Raw genomic sequence first — 17,873 nt, 5'->3', positions numbered from 1 at the left:
CAACTACACAAACTAGCTGGGGACTATTTCAGGCACTGCATAATATCATTGCACCCATGTACGGCTTTTTTTTTTTTTTTTTTAGATTTACCGCTGATTATAGAACCAGCTTTACTGACGAGATGCGCATTAAATGTCATGCCAATATTTATTGTGGATACCTAATTAAAAGCTTGAATAAAAGTAGAAGACTAGAAAAGATCTGATTCTGAGAAAGAAAATTGAGAAAGATGATCTCATGTTATTTAAGAGATCACCATTGCGGCATTATTCAGAATATCTGTTTTTTAAGAATTTCTCAATGTCTCACAGACAAACACAAACACGCTCGCACACATTTTCTGTGCAGCCAATGAGAGTGGCACATAATATGCTGACTAGAGCCGCCGACCATCAGCTGACCAAACAAAGCAAAGCCTGCCTTCCATCAACAAAACCAGCCTAGCTGGGAAAAGCTTGGCAGGTAGCCCTGCTCCATACATCATCTCCATTCTCTGCTGATTTAAATCTATAAAACATGAAAAAGATTGAACCCTATATAGAATGAATCAGATTCATATCAAATAGGCCCAATGTCATTTACAACTGGTTGGTTGTAAATCGTCACATGAATGTGAGTCTAAAAATGATTTGTCAGAAACTAGATACCAGCAAGACCTGCAAGATTAGTGTCCATGTAACTTTATATGGAGCGAGCATCTGTCATCGTAGCAGGATGTACCTGATGGTATCTTTCCCACAATCCTGTGTCATGTGCTGAGGGTCTGATCTTTCAGAACCATAGCAAAGCATGGCTCCCCTCCAACCATTTGTCCAAAATGTTGTGTTGGTGACAACTAATCGTCCAATAAAGATCACGACAGACAGCCAAGAGTTAAAATGCTGGGTCAAATTCAGGTTTGTGAAGATCATGTTCCTGCAGGTCCTGTACAGGAACTTCATCTGACAAGACGAATAATAAGCAAAAATAAGCTTCAGTTAAAATAAGCAAATGCTTTATTGTTAACAAAAAGTCATTTGCAAGGACAATATGCTTGGTAAGATTTCATAATCAGTTAGTTTTAGTTTCGATCAACAGATATGCATTATTTTTTATTTCTGCCATTATTATTTCTACCAGTTATCACTATTATATTTTAAAAAGTTTTCAAATCTATTTCAAGTATTCTAAAATTAATTTAGAAAATGTAAATTAAAACTGAAATAAAAAGATTATTTTATTAAATATTTTTTCCTGTTTTGATCTAATGTTAAGCTGAATGCTGTGGAATAAGTAAAAAAAATAAAAATAAAAAACACAGTATAAAGTATATGTGGTTTAAATGTGCCAATTTATGCAAATAATTAGTTACTATACCTGTAAACACTGATGTTTAGCTAAAACCTATTATAAGCTTTATTAAACATGTTACATGACATTATACTGTACATCAGTGTAAAGATGCACTTATTGAGGCTGCAATTTCCTAATACATTCACACCAACATAGAGCCAGGAATTTGTGAACAAACACTTCAACTTGTTCTGTTGTTAGACTTTTTAAAGTGAAGTCTAAAGAACATGTCTGTATCTTAATGGGGGAAAAAATTACACCATATCATTGTGCTAAACAACAAATAGGTGTGCTATTCTTTCTTTAACTAAACGTGTTTGTTAATGGCTGCATGGAGAGGGCCTGTGCTTCACTGTTTTTTTAATAATGAAATACAGTGGGTTGTGGTGTTTAGATTACTTGTATGTTGACACTTTTAAGGTGATTAATGTAGGAGTTTTATTGGCCTGTTCAGACCAGAGGTTATTTATAAATGAATTAATCCATTATGTATCTTGCCACAAAGACCATTTTAACCAGCCTTAATATTTTAAAAACCTAAACATCCATCTTGGACTTCTTTACATAATTAAAGTACTGCTAATATTCAATAATAATAAAAAAGTAATGTCATAAGACATAAAATCGTTTAAAAGTATATTGATACAGATTTACACACAGAAATTAATGAATTATTGATTAAAGAAAATGCTAAAAATACAAGTTACAGTGACTAACTGTAATTTTTAACATACAGAATGGCTGTGTCATAAATAAAGCAGCTCCATTTCTTCCCATGATGCACTGCTGGTGGCCGGCAGCTCTGTCAGGAAGAGCTTGTGGCCTGGCCCAGTTGACAGACATGGTTTATTAGTGATGTCACCACTTCCCGAGAGGGCCTCGGGGTTAAAAAAAAAAGGGCCACAGATCAGCAAAATGCTGTGACAAAGAGCAAGCTGTACGGTACAACCTTCATTTAGGTTTTTTTGGGGTGATGATTGTTGTTAGATGATTGATTAATCTACTACTAATAATAAGAAAGAAGTTTTTTTTGTTGTTTTAGTGAATGTTAGTGCAGTTAACTAACACATTTCAGAAAACATTACAGTCCTGGAGGGTTATGAGGACTCAAGCTCATATTTGGAATGACTTCTTATAGTTAACATTTAGTTGAGGTTACAGTACAGACTACAATATTATGCATACACAACAAAAACAAGTTTTTCTTTTTTTCTTAGGTGAGGTTCTTTTAGAAGAACACGAGGGTTAATGTCACTTTTCATTTTTAGGTTAATTATTCCTTAAAGAAATCATAAGTAACATTTTCCTTCAAAACCTATAAATGGAAAAGAAAAGTCTGAATCCAAGGGCTGTTAAAAATTTAGCTTTAGTTAAAAGAAGTTAATTAAAACATTTTAATTTTTTCCAACTTATGATTTGTTGCAAGAAATATGTATTACAGTCATTAAACATTTGCTTGGCTATGATGAGTAATTTTGTTCTTTCATTTGTTCTAGATCATTAAACATGATGCTATGATGTCTGAACCTAGTTTCCTTATTAGGTGATTTACAAAAGAAATCCACCTATTTAGTCATCAAGGCCACAGCCTTAAGTTTCGGACACAGCCATTATGTTACTATGAAAAACAATATACATACCTTGAGTTTCTTCTTCACACCTGCACTATTTAAAAAAACATTTAACACTTTTGTGAAGCTTTGAGATTAAAGTAGTGACGTACAAAAGATTTCCAGGAGAAAAAGGCTTCTGACTCACTCGCTACTGCCAGGCAGAGAGTTATTCAGACAAATGACGAGAGCTGAGTGGAGCTTTGCTTTGGTGACACATCTTCGGAGAAGAGACTGGAGAAGCCAGTATACAATTTAATACAAGAGCCGCCTGAAGAATAATTCTCCACCAAAAATGCCAACATGCTCTCTGATCTCACTGCCAAACCTCTAGCTGCCCAGTGGAGGAAATCAAAATACCACTCCAGCAAATGAATGCCATTGATACATCATCTTAGGCACTGTCTATTAGGGGTGCACGGTAAATATCGGCCGATAATTAATGTGCATCATGTCAGTAAAGCCGGTTCTCTAATTAGCGGTAAATTCCATCAGGTGCGTGATTTCACACAGAGCAGCTGTTACTACACAGAGCCGTTGTTAACTGACAAGCTGCGCAAATCCACACTGATAATGAACGTAACGAATTTACCGCAGATTAGAGAACCGGCTTTACTAACGAGATGCGCATTAATTATCGGCCGATATTTATCGTGCACCCCTACTGTCTATCCATCAAGTAGGTTTGGTCATATATATTTATATTTATTTATAAATATACAGACCAGCACCACCATTTATATGCATTTAAGGTGTATTACTGACCCAGATTTTCACTTTGACTGAAGTTCAAACCAAAAAATTGGAATTCAAAATTGTCTTATTAATTTATGCCATAAATAATTATTATATACCAATATAAGTAGTGTCTTATGCCCACCAAGACTGCATTCATTAGAGCAAAAATACAGTTAACTAGTAATATTGTGAAATACTAAAATTTAAAACAAATGTTTTGTAAAGCTGAATTTTTGTGCAGCCATTACTCCAGACTTCAGTGTTTGGATCATCACTAAAAACATGATGGCACATCATGATTTTGTATGCGTCATCACATGGTGGTTTGGAGCAGAATATGTAGGTAATCTAAATAAACTTGCAATGGCACATTTATTGCTAAATATGCTCAAGTCGCAACAATTATTTTGTCTAGTTCACAGTTATTTGGCCTGATTCACTCAAGTTATTTACATCAGCAATTCATCTGCAGTTTCTATTAAGGCTACTTGCCAACTGGCAGGTAATTTACTTTCCAAATCTTTTATAATAATACAGATCTGAATAAATTTATGAAATTCAAATGACTTTTTTTTTTAACTATAAACTGATTATTTGGGGGAAAAGGATTGTTTACCCTTATTTTGATGGAAACTATAATGGTATTGCAACCACACCACCATTTTAGCAGGATTTTAAAGGACTCCATTTTTGAATTTCTATGCAGCCAGTTTAATGTATAAAAAAAACAAACGCAAATATACAAAGGTAGAATACAAAGGTTCAGTAGCAATGAACATAAATACAGATTACCGTAAGAGCCTTTACACATGAAACACTGATGCTTATCCAAACTTTCCTTTTCAAAATAAATAGGTCTCAAATAACACAAACAAATGTCCATCTGATAATCACTGACAGCAGACGGTGACGTCTAACTGAGAGCAGGTGGCCTGTTCTTGCCTTTGAAGGAGATGACCTGTCTTTCCTGATCACTATCACAGAACATCACCTTACAAAACCAGCTATACCCTGCTCAGATTCTGACACTAAACTGAGAGTTTCCGCCCTGCTGCACACCTCTTATGTATTCACGCAGTTTGCACGATGGATATAATCAAAAAAGAGTGGGTGTGAAAACAAAGAAGTGTCAGCACATGCATCAAGGCACAACTCTGCACACAGATGACAACACATTAGCTTACCCAGCATGCTTCTGTGTTTTGTTCTTTGAAATGTGTGTCCCTGGCCTAGTAATACAGGTAAAAACTCAAGAGGTGGAAACCACAACAAGAGAGTCTCACATCGAGGCCAGCTGTGCTCTTAAGAGCAGCATAAGCAGAACATAGCGAGATACCTGGAGTGACATGCATACCGACCACATATCTAAAGTCTTTCTTGTCACAAGCTGTGTGCTCACAGGTGTGCGCAATCAACACACATCAGTCAGTCCTCCGGCTCCTGAGTGACTAATGCATCGCCATAACACAAAAAAAAAAAGAATGAGTACTTTGACAGCACCTTTCAAAGTGAGTCTGCTTTGAAAAATATTCACATACACTGAGTTCATCTGAAAGACAGACATGTAAATTTGCGCTGCAAGGTCATAAGGTCACCTATCAGTCTTCTTATCAACTCGACTTATTTGTGGAAATTGAGGTTTGACTGCACATATTAGCTACACATAAAAGACCAGACCGAATGACTTGAAATAAAAATGCATCACACTTATGATAATGTTACCTAGCATGCATTAAATTTGTTTGTGTTCTATTATATGGGGATATTTATTCTGATTTTCTACTCACCCATTTCAACAGGTGACTAACTTGAATTATATAAACAGCACTGGCACTATGGTACAGTAATTGCATGGTACACTGATGTGTATTGGAATACTAAATTATTAATGCAATAAAATACTGGGGCAGCTGTGGCCTAATGGTGAGAGAGTTGGACTTGTAACCCGAAGGTCGCAGGTTCGAGTCTCGGTGCTGGCAGGAGTTGTAGGTGGGAGGGAGTGAATGAACAGCGCTCTCTTCCACCCTCACTACCCATGGCTGAAGTGCCCTTGAGCAAGGCACTGAATCCCCAGTTGCTCCCCGGGTGCTGGATATATAGCGGCCCACTGCTCCGGGTGTGTGTTCACGGTGTGTTCACTTCTCACTGCTGTGTGTGTGCACTTGGATGGGTTAAATGCAGAGCACCAATTTCGAGTATGGATCACCATACTTGACAAATGTCACGACTTTCACTTTCACTTTTTTTACTTACATGGTACAACAAAGTACCATGTAAAGAATACTATGGGGTACCAAAACCCTGGCAGTACCATAGTACATTTCTGAAAATATTTGAGCTCTTAAAGACAACACCTTTATAAAAAATAAATTAAAAAAAATGACTATGACAGCAGTACCATAGTGAAGCATGTTAATAGTATCTTATTTTGACATATACTAGCGAATGACAACTATTCATATACCAAAGGTTTTACTTAGTATCCCGAGAATACTATGGTATTACTATGGTACATGTCCAAACATCAGGGTCTTACCATGGAACTGTGTAAGTGAATTGTGTAGCATATATTTTGTTGAAGTGTGGCAGATTAATCTCAACCATACAGTGTTTTGGATATGTATACATGTATAAACAGAGTCATAAACCTAAGACAGTTCATCATTATAAACACAACCATGTAAATATTATATGTCATCATTTACCTCTCAGCAAGCGTGGACTGTGTGCCGCTCATTGGGCTTTCCTTTCTTGATTTTCTTCAGCTCTTATCCAATTAGCATTTTACCAAGGTAAAACACCTTTGCATTTGAAAAAAAAAAAAAAAAATAAACACAAAACAACAACAGCCGGGTGACACTTTTCAATTTTGACAGTTCCGTCTTGATGTGAATGGTAAAGTCTCCTCTTGAACAGAACAGAAACAAACAAGCTTATGTTTTATATTTCCACGGTTTGTCTGCGTTGGTCTCAGTAGTCTGTGTCATTTGACTGTAGCGCTACACAATACAAGAGTTAGCAAAGAAAACCGACGCTAAACGCAAACACATAGAGGATCAATGGAGAAAAACACTTTCTGTTGTCTGAGACGCTTCATCATTTTCCCAGCCAAAATGCCACCACACAGACCGACAGGCTTCCCCCTCGCCTCTGTCTGGATACAGACGCCTTTGTCAATCCCGAAGCACGGCTGGAAGTAAAGCCAGAGAAACAATCTTTTGTTAATGTGTTGCCTTACGAATGAAGGGGACTGTCCGGCTGCATTTCGCGTCAGTCCAAAAGATCTTCGCAAAAGCTCTACTTCGTAAATCTCGACGGGTTTCTATCATTCCCCCCACTGAAACACTTCCAACTCGGCATTCCTAAACTCAACCTTATCTTAAACGCGGGATTTTCACTGCTGCACAAAACGTCAGTTTGCAGTACAAACCACACCATTAATTGAATTGGTAGTGCAAAGTAAGTCTGTTAACTAAATATACATCCTTTTAGGCCTCTTACACGCTGAATGGACTTTTTCTCCAGAAGAATGTGTCCTGGCCACTCCGAATGTGTGAAAATCTGGGGGAATTCAGCATCCACACGGTTCAACCTTTCATTGTAATTCCTTCCCTACCTATTTCAACTTCTAGAATTTTATATTGCATATTTTCCACTGCAAACTTTACGAATCGTTTGATGTTTGCTCTGGGGCAGCGGCGGGGTTAGTTCCCAGTTCAGGAATTCTGCTCAAAACAGCTTCGTTTCAAAGCGGCAAAAAAATACAATCCAAACTTTACGGATGTGCAACAACACATATTTTCCTCTCGCGAACGGATTCCTTCTGTTCTTGGAATAATTTGTTTTGAAACTTTGGTTTAGTCCAGTCCTTCCCTTCTAGTCTCCATGTTTTCCGAAATTCAGTAGCTTTTAGCCGTTCTTTTTCCAACAAAATCCGTACACCAAGAATTCCGTCTCTATACAAGCGCAAATAAAGAAAACACACACATGCGCGTTGTCACATGTGTCAGTCTGGCGCTGTACGAAGATTAAAAACGATTAAGAAGAAATCACAAAAATCCAGATAATTCCCGAGTTTCAGTAAAATCACATCCCGGATTCCTACGCCTGCGACGCTTCACCACTTTTTGGCGTATCCTTCCGCAAACAGCACTATCAAGTGTTGTAGACTTGCCTACTAGTTGTCATTGGTAAAGTACTGACAACTAGTAGGCGGTAAATAAGGAGCATTATTCACTCACTTAAACCAGTAAATCAAACAAGGTGTTTTACAGATTAGCCAGAATCTGCGATGAATAAACAAAATCATTATGTTTAAGAGGCATTCTGATGAAGAAGCGGATCAATATTTAAATATCACTTATAATTGAATGATAAAATCAAATTAGGAGAAGAATAAAATAAATACAGAAAACAAACATATTCTGGAATGAAAGACAGACTGATACAATAAAGCTGTGATTTATTTGTCAATATTTATCAGAATGAGCATATTTAAATCTTTCGCGCCACCTACCGGTTCATTCCTACTGGTGGTTCTGCAGTGCCAAACCAACTACAAACATGATCAGTGTTCAGAAGACTTCAAAGCAATGGGTGAATATCATATTTTCAATGTTTGTATACCCAGCAACATTTAGCAATAATCCCTAATTAAAATAATATGTAAACAGAGATAATTAAAGAGATATTATTTTCATTTGACAATAAAAATATGTATATAAGCTACTGTAAAAATACTTGCAGTGGTGAGATGATAATCACAAGGTGTAGGCCCGGAGAATATTTTGACAAAATATTTCTTGTGTAGCACATTCTTTTAATAATCAGACCAACAAATAAGCAGGTGGTTAAAAACTACACTTTTCATCTGAATCCACAAATTTATCTTTAGTGTTTTGTTTGTCCAAAAAAAAAAAAAAAAAAAAAAAAGGCTTTATTCATATGGACTCATGCAGCATACTGTCTAAAAGATCTGCATGGTACCACATTCTCCTTTAATCTCAAAACAGCCCTCTTTCATCATCAAAAAAGTTTGCCACTTTTTACATTTCAAAATTCCTCTGCTGTTTGGATTTAGTGGCAACTAATCACATACATATGGCTTCCTCCTGTTTGAGTAAGTCCTGTTTGCACTTTCATGATAATGTGTAGTTGTGTTTTCGAGCACTTTGGTAAAATATCAATGTCATGGAAATTCATGGAAATTGGAAAAGTCATGGAAAATTAACAATAACTTAATATTTCATAGAAATGTCATGCAATGTAAAACAATCTTAAATCTTAAAATAAATATTAATTATTTTTAAATATTTTATATAAATTAATAAATCTTAGTATGTCATGGGAAAGTTATTAAAATGAAAGTTTTAATATGTCATGCAAAAGTTATGAAAATTAATAAAATCATAATATGTTATGGAAAAAAATGTGAAAATGAATAAAACTTTAATATGTTTTGAAAGATTCGTGGAAAATGAATAATATCTTAATTTGCTTTGGATAAATTTGTGGAAGTCAATAAAATCTTAATATGTAGTGGAAATAAATAATATCTTAAGTCTTTGAAAAAATGTGGAAATTTAATTGGTGGACTAATTAATAAAACTCAAGAAAGTCAGAAATGATAGAAGTAGCTATATTGAATTTATATTTTTCTAACTGTGTTTTAGAGGTTTCACCTTTTGTGCAGATTTTATATATATACTGTATATATCTATTAAAAATGAACCCTGTAAACTAACAAAGTGCTACATAGAGCTATGTATATCAGCAAAAATGCCACTTTTCCCAGTCCTAATGCACAGAGAGGCCTATTTCACTTTAACAGCATGTCCATTAGCTTCATCCAGCTTGTACTGTTCCTTCCATCGCCTGTATTTGACACGAGTTTTCTTGCAGGCAAAACGTGCAATATCTATCATGAAGATCCAGGAGAGAGTGTAAATAGCCACCCCACCAACTTTCACTATAAGCAATGGTTTCGGAGAAGCTAATACACAATAAAGCATTCTACTCCCAACACCAATCCTCACAGAGGCAAACAGAAGAATGAAGAGCAGGTCCACCACATCTCCGGCTAAACTGTCATAGCGGCCCATGCGCTTGAGGAACCAGCGGGCCTGCAGGAGCGGGTTGGTGATCTCGCTGCCGAAGAGGACAGCGCAGGTCTCGATGCCCGACTCGCCGAGCTCTAGTGCCAGCACTATCCCGAGGATGCTCATAGTATGGTGGGCCAGCATCACCGGACCCTCAGTGCGGAAATACACACACCAAGCCATGTCAAAGAGGAAGTATCCTAAACTGAGAACAAGAGCCAGGATCTGGAGAGATGTGTTTTCAGTGCCTGGAAACAAAAGGAAGAGATCTCAAAAGTCACATCCAATTAATTCTTGAAGAATTATTTACATTTAACTTACATATTATCCTTACAAAGCCCTTACTTTAAAAACGTTTCAAAAAATAAGACCACATTTAGTTTTCTTGACTTGAAGAAGTAATACTTGTGTCTGATGGTATTACTTGCTTGGGGATGTGTAGTTAGAATAGTTATTTATATATTGTTTTAATATTTAGATTTACTTTTTATATTTATAATTTTGTAGGAATATTGATTAGAAATGTTTTAGGAAAATTCATAAGACATTTTGTAAGAAACATTTTCTAATAAAAATTTGTAAGTAAACTTTGTAAGAAAATTAGGAATTTTTCTGTGGAAAATTCATAAGAAAAATTTTAGTTTTTTTTTTTTTTTTTTTTTTTTAAGAATTTATATGACAATTCAGGAATTTTGTTAGAAAAATTCTAGTAAATGTATAGTGGACCGGTCAGACCTGGAAGAATGGCCCTGTATTGCTGCTGGGAATGGGTCAAAGGCAGGGGATACATCTGTAAAACGAATATGTGTACTGAATTTTGTACTGTAAAATTGTTGAATAAAGTCGTTTTCTTTGCACACAAAAAGTATTTTTGTAGCATAACATTATGATTAAAGCACTGATGTCACATGGACTATTTTACCACATTTTAGGGCCTTGAACATGGTAGTTGCGTTGCAGTCTATGAAGTGCTTGGATTTCATTATATATATATATATTATTTTTTTTTTTTATTTTTTTTTTTTCAAACATTTGTGTTCTGAAGATAAAAGAAGCTCTTACGGGTTTGGAACGGCATGAGGGTGAGTAATAAGTGACAGAATTTTCATTTTTGGGTGAACTATCCCTTTAAGTGTTATTTTTTTTTCAGTAGTAGCTCCCCCTATTGGCAGAATTTTATTAAACTTCTTGCGCATCCTGAGACTGTCCTGTTGTCAATGTGTGTCAAGTTTTGTTAAGCTTGAACCTTACATACAGAAGATATAGGTCAGCTCATTAAAAAAAAAAAAAAAAAAAAAATCCTTGTACTTTTTAGCCATATAACTAATAGTAAATGCAACAGACTGCATATTTGTATGTATAAACCCGATTCCAAAAAAGTTGGGACACTTTACAAATTGTGAGTAAAAAGGGAATGGAATAATTTACAAATCTCATAAACTTAAATTTTATTCACAATAGAATATAGATAACATATCAAATGTTGAAAGTGAGACATTTTGAAATGTCATGACAAATATTGGCTCATTTTGAATTTCATGAAATCTACACATTCCAAAAAAGTTGGGACAGGTAGCAATAAGAGGCCGGAAAAGTTAAATGTACATATTAGGAACAGCTGGAGGACCAATTTGCAACTTATTGGGTCAATTGGCAACATGATTGGGCATAAAAAGAGCCTCTCAGAGTGGCAGTGTCTCTCAGAAGTCAAGATGGGCAGAGGATCACCAATTCCCCCAATGCTGCGGCGAAAAATAGTGGAGCAATATCAGAAAGGAGTTTCTCAGAGAAAAACTGCAAAGAGTTTGAAGTTATCATCATCAACAGTGCATGATATCATCCAAAGCTTCAGAGAATCTGAAACAATCTCTGTGCGTAAGGGTCAAGGCCGGAAAACCATACTGGATGCCCGTGATCTTCGGGCCCTTAGACGGCACTGCATCACATACAGGAATGCTGCTGTAATGGAAATCACAACATGGGCTCAGGAATACTTCCAGAAAACATTGTCGGTGAACACAATCCAACGTGACTTTCGTTGTTGATTGCTGGATATATATATGTAGGCGAAAAAGAAGCCATAACTAAACATGATCCAGAAGCGCAGGCGTTTTCTCTGGGCTAAGGCTCATTTATGGTGTGTTGCAAAGTGGAAAACTGTTCTGTGGTCAGACGAATCAAAATTTGAAGTTCTTTTTGGAAAACTGGTACGCATGTCATCCGGACTAAAGAGGACAAGGACAACCCAAGTTGTTATCAGCGCTCAGTTCAGTAGCCTGCATCTCTGATGGCATGGGGTTGCATGAGTGTGTGTAACATGGGCAGCTTACACATCTGGAAAAGCACCATCAATGCTGAAAGGTATATCCAAGTTCTAGAACAACATATGCTCCCATCCAGATGTCGTCTCTTTCAGGGAAGACCTTGCATTTTCCAACATGACAATACCAGACCACATACTGCATCAATTACAACATCATGGCTGCGTAGTAGAAGGATCCGGGTACTGAAATGGCCAGCCTGCAGTCCAGATCTTTCACCCATAGAAAACATTTGGCACATCTTAAAGAGGAAGACGCGACAAAGAAGACCTAAGACAGTTGAGCAACTAGAAGCCTGTATTAGACAAGAATGGGACAACATTCCTATTCCTAAACTTGAGCAACTTGTCTCCTCAGTCCCCAGTCGTTTGCAGACTGTTAAAAAAAGAAGAGGGGATGCCACACAGTGGTAAACATGGCCTTGTCCCAACTTTTTTGAGATGTGTTGATGCCATGAAATTTAAAATCAACTTATTTTTCCCTAAAAATGATAAATTTTCTCAGTTTAAACATTTGATATGTCATTTATGTTGTATTCTGAATAAAATATTGAAATTTGAAACTTGCACATCATTGCATTCTGTTTTTATTCACAGTTTGTACAGTGTCCCAAATTTTTGGAATCGGGTTTGTAGTTTGGGCCTCTGAATAAAACTGAGGTGCTCTGTAGTCCTTTATCATACAGTATATGAGCCATATATGCATTATCAAACATGTCAACAAAGGTATTATTTGGAATAAACCCCTTGAGATGCATCATCTTGTTTTCAATATGATACTCTACAAATAAGGTTGAGTACACTTTTTTTTAATGTTTTGTTTGAAAGTTTCAGTAAAGTGTTACATTTTTAAATAAAATGTTTTGTTTTTCTAAATATTATTCAGTATGTCATATTTAGATGGTTACAACTTTATCTGGAAAATTACTCTTTGTCCTCTTGCATTACTGACAAACCATTTTCCTTTTGACACTGTAAAGCTGCTTTGACACAATCAGCTACATAAATAAAGGTGACTTGATTAAAACCTTCCAGGACAACTTACCTGGGTGTGTGAAAGGCCATGGCCCAGCAATGAAACTAATGTAGGCAGTCACACAGACGATCAGGATGCCGTGGAGCAGAGTTACCAGCCTGCAGTTCCACTCACAATCTCTTTCACTGTTCAAGTGACACAGCAGCACATACAGAAAGAGCCAGCCAATCAGACTGCAGCTCGTCTCCACAATCAAAGGCATCTTTGCACTGAAAGATGAAATATTAATAAGACATTCACAGTTGTGCAGCAAATATTTGAAATTCCTGTCTGCATCAGGTTTATAGTTAAATAAAACTGATGTCACAGTGCGTTACTATGTAAGAGCGCAGTGTCACAGGAGAATTTTAACACTTTTAATCATCCAAAGGAAACAGGGAAACACACGTAGCAATGTAGACAAACAATACCGGACAAAGGAATTGGGAAGTGAACACTCTTTAAATACAGAGAAAAAGGGGACTACAGACTAGACACACCTAGGATCAATGGAACAACATAGGAAACACCTGGAATTAAATCAACACAATGGGGACAGGAACACACACAAAACACAGGACAGAGTCTGACATAACGCCCTCCTCCGGAAGGCGTGACCTCATGCCACATAACATCCAACGGGGATGGGTGGCGGGCACTCTGGGCACTCTTTGGGGTGCAGTGGTGGATCTGGGTACTCGGGCGGCCATGGCGGAGCAGCCTCTGAGGCCGCGGCCCCTGCCCCCGCCTTGGCCTCTACGGCTGGAACCCTAGTACCTAGTAACGGGGAATCGGGAGCCCTGACTAGGGTTAACTCGGGAACGGGAGCCCATCCTGGGCTTGGCTTGGGAACGGGAGTCCTCCCTGGGCTTGACTCAGGAACGGGAGCCCTCCCTGAGCTTGACTGGGGATCGGGAGTCCTTCCTGGGCTTTGCTCTGGGGCTACTGGGGATCGGGAGTTCTTCTTATCCCTAGTTTCCTCTTCTGGATCGGGGGGAAAAGGCATGGTCTGGCCCAACACTGGAGCAATCTCTGGGGCCTGGGCTGACACCGGAGCAAACTCTGGAAGGTGCTTATGAGGAGTGGGCACTGGAGGGCGCTCTGGGCTTAACTCGGGAACGGGAGCCCTCTGTGGGCTTAACTGGGGATTGGGAGCCCTTCCTGGGCTTTGCTCTGGGCCGACACCCTTCTCCTCACCCCTAGTTTCCTCTTCTGGATCGGGGGGAAATGGCGTGGTCTGGGCCAGCACTGGAGCAAACTCTGGGGCTTGGGCCAGCACTGGAGCAAACTCTGGAAGGCACTTAGGAGAAACAGGCACTGGAGGGTTCTCTGGAAAGCGCTTTTGAGGAGCGGGCACTTACGAGGAGCGGGCACTGGAGGGAGCTTTGGGGCTGGCAGGATTGCCACATTAACGTCCTTTTGGCTTGCCAAATTAACAACCAGCGTGCTTGAGAGAGCCTCTAATGGGTGCAGGCGTGGGTGAGCCACGGACGGCAGGCTTGACTTGGGAATGGCTGGCAAATTTGACTCGGAAACTGCCGGCGGAGGGGTTCCGGATGACGGTCTCCTTCCAGCCGAGGTTGGTGGTGTCTGGGAGCTCCATGGGATGATGGAATGTCATTCCAATCCGGAATAGCGTCGCAAGGGTTTCCCCCTTGAGGGAGCTGGTGAGGGCCAGCGGCACAAACGCCCTCGCGAAAATGACGGGGTCTGGGCTTGCCTGAGCCTCTGTGATGAACCTCGCTCATTCATCCATGTAGGCATGACGGTTTGAGCAGAAAAAACAAAACAAAACACTTTTCAAAAAACAGAAAATAAACGTGGGGAGAGGGGGTGCTGCTTACAGTTTGGGTCCGGTATTCTGTCACGGTCCGCTACTGTGTAGGAGCACGGAGCAAAGGAGGGAGGAGTCGTAGAAGAAATTTACCACTTTTAATCATCCAAAAGAAACAGGGAAACACATGTAGCAATGTAGACATAAACAATACCGGACAAAGGAATTGGGAACTGAACCATCTTTAAATGCACAGACAAAGGGGCCTGCAGATAGACACACCTGGGATCAATGAAACAACATAGGAAACACCTGAAATTAAATCAATCAACACAATGGCGACAGGAACACATACAAAACACGGGACAGAGTCTGACAACTGAAACCTTAAAAAATATATTTTCGCAACTTGAAATAAAATAAGCTTTAACTGAATTTTTTTAAACAAACTAGTTGCCAAGTCAACAGTTTTCATTTTTGTTTCATGTAACTTGATTTACAAAAATAACTAACATGAAACGAGTACTATAAATATTTTTTAAAAGCAAAAACGCAGCAAAATGACTAAAACTTTAAGTAAAATTAAAATGCAAACAGAAAATATGAAAATAAACTAATAACTCATTTAAAATATTAATAAGTACTCTCGTAGTATCATAGTGATAATAACACTGGTGTGCATACAATATTGTAATTTGACAATATTTGACAATATTTTGCTCCTTAATTAAGAGATCAAAATGACCAATTAATTTAATCTCAGCAAAAGACAAAATAGATAGAAAGTTTAAGATATGAATAATCTGTGTAGAAAATACTTAAAATTTCTGTCTGCATCAGACATTGTGAATCGAAATAAAATAAAGGTTAACTGATATAAAATAAAATATATAAAAAAAACTATATTATTCAGCTAGTTTCCAAAGCACCATCTGTTATTTTCATTTAAAAATAAATAAATAATAATATATATATATATATATATATATATATATATATATATATATATATATATATATATATATATATATACACACACACACACACACACACACACACACACACTTATACATATACATGCAAATGACCCTGGACCACAAAACCAGTCCTAAGTGTCAACTTTTTGAAATTTAGATTTATACATCATATGAAAGCTGAATAAATAAGCTTTCCATTGATATATGGTTTATTTGGATCAGACAATATTTGGCCGAGATACAACTATTTGAAAATCTGGAATCTGAGGGTGCAAAGAAATCTAAATACTGAGTAAATCGCCTTTGAATTTATCCAAATTAATTCTTATCAATGCATATTACTAATGAAAATTTATGTTTTGATATATTTATGGTAGGAAATTTACAAAATATCTTCATAGAACATGATCTTTACTTAATATCCTAATGATTTTTGGCATAAAAGAAAAATCAATACAATGTTTTTTGGCTGTTGTTAAAAATATACCCCAGCACTTAAGACTGGTTTTGTGGTCCAGGGTCACGCACACACACATACACACACACACACACACATTATATATCATATATAATAATTCAAAACTATAATAATGATAGTATGATACTAAAAAGCACATGGTCTGCATACAATCAAGACATTTTCTTTCAGATAAATGTTTCTCTATTTTTGAATTTGACATATTACAATGCTGAATATCATCTCAGTTGAGACTTAACTGCTCAAAAGGATTTTGCGCTAATCTTATTTACCAACCTCAGATACAACTCATGCATAAGGACCTAAACATCCTGGTAAATCCATGAAGTAGCTCCTCAGCCAATTGCATTCTCAGTGCATTGCAGCGTCACATCAGGACATCCAACTGCGAGTGACAACCCCATCAGAAAAATCCTGAAAGTGGTGTGACACAACAGACACAATCACAGTTTAAAACTACAATGCTTCTGATCACTCACTTCCTCTTCTCTACCCGGCCTCAAGCGGGTTGAGCCTCTTATGAGATTAGACTCTGCACTCCCAATATACCCCCGGCTAAATTCCACACTACATTCATGGGCAATTCATCTGCCCATCCTATGGCCTAAGAGTGGGGTGATTTGTGTCCTCATCAGTGGTGGACGAAGTACACAAATTAAGTACTTGAGTAAAAGTACAGATACGTATAATAAAATATTACTCCAGTAAAAGTACTCCTTTTTCAATTTTACTCGAGTGAAAGTACAAAAGTACTCAATTTTTTATGTACTTAAGTAAAAAAATACTGATAGATAGATTTATTTTGCAATTGTATATAGGCTACTTAATTTAATTTTATATTAGCACATATTTTTATAATCCTATACTGCTCAAAATGCCTGGGATTTTCCCAAAATAACCAACATATGGATTCAAGATATATTTTTGTTGTTGACATGGACTACGTTGATGAGAGTAATGTAGTAATGTTCACTGTGAAGCTTACACTGCCATGTACTTGAGAGAAAATAGATTTGACCATCTGATTTTCACCAGTAAGAAAAAAAGTGTTTTAAAGTTTGTTGTTTTGCAGAACATCACAGTTATATATGACATGAGAATAAGGCCTTTAGATAGGAAGAACATAATTATATTTTATATAATATAATTATATTTTCATAATGATTTTTTTCTTCTCAAACCTTGTCTGTGGTCTAAGCACCCCTGGCCAAATGCGGGCATCACTTGCCACTTTGATAATTACTGCAGTTACCATGTTCTGAACATCTCATCCTTTCTTTTTCCCCCAGATGTAATCTATCTAGGTGGTTGAATATAAATATTTAGACTTTATATCTAAAAATTACCTCAACTTATCACCCGCAAGCTTGTTAGCTAGACAGTTAGCATCAGCTAACAATATTTAATTTTCAATATGGTTATGAAGAAACTTTCTACTCGACAAGTTAATCCAAACAATATAAAAATGTATACTGTTGATAAACAATATAAAAACAGACATCACATGTAGCATTTTAATAAAACTGTAAA

The 17,873-nt window shown here is 37.1% G+C and overlaps 2 protein-coding genes across 5 annotated transcripts in view; both read right to left on the bottom strand.

The window, feature by feature from the left end:
• The window catches only part of LOC109107386 (rho guanine nucleotide exchange factor 12-like), a 76,518-nt gene extending 68,696 nt beyond the window's left edge, over nucleotides 1–7,822 (bottom strand). For 3 of the 4 annotated variants that reach the window (XM_042724935.1, XM_042724936.1, XM_042724938.1), the window contains exon 1: nucleotides 6,387–7,822. In XM_042724935.1, coding sequence (XP_042580869.1) covers nucleotides 6,387–6,418 — 32 coding nt within the window. In that variant the 5' untranslated portion in view covers nucleotides 6,419–7,822. Of the gene's footprint in view, nucleotides 1–3,091; nucleotides 3,352–6,386 lie in introns of those variants that run through there. The other variant, XM_042724940.1, reaches the window with a different exon arrangement.
• Nucleotides 7,823–9,158: 1,336 nt separating this feature from the next.
• Nucleotides 9,159–16,809, bottom strand: LOC109071927 (TLC domain-containing protein 5-like). The gene is made up of 3 exons (XM_019088229.2): nucleotides 16,620–16,809; nucleotides 13,145–13,344; nucleotides 9,159–10,027 (listed from the first exon to the last, which is right to left on the bottom strand). Exons 1-3 carry the CDS (start codon nucleotides 16,637–16,639, stop codon nucleotides 9,495–9,497), a joined length of 753 nt encoding a protein of 250 aa, XP_018943774.2. The 5' UTR covers nucleotides 16,640–16,809; the 3' UTR covers nucleotides 9,159–9,494.
• Between the last annotated feature and the right edge of the window lie 1,064 nt (nucleotides 16,810–17,873).

This window comes from Cyprinus carpio, chromosome B5, assembly GCF_018340385.1.
Source record: "Cyprinus carpio isolate SPL01 chromosome B5, ASM1834038v1, whole genome shotgun sequence".
NCBI classification, from domain to species: Eukaryota; Metazoa; Chordata; class Actinopteri; order Cypriniformes; family Cyprinidae; genus Cyprinus; species Cyprinus carpio.
Note: the sequence above shows the minus strand (reverse complement) of the source record. Positions and strands in the feature narration are given on the sequence as shown.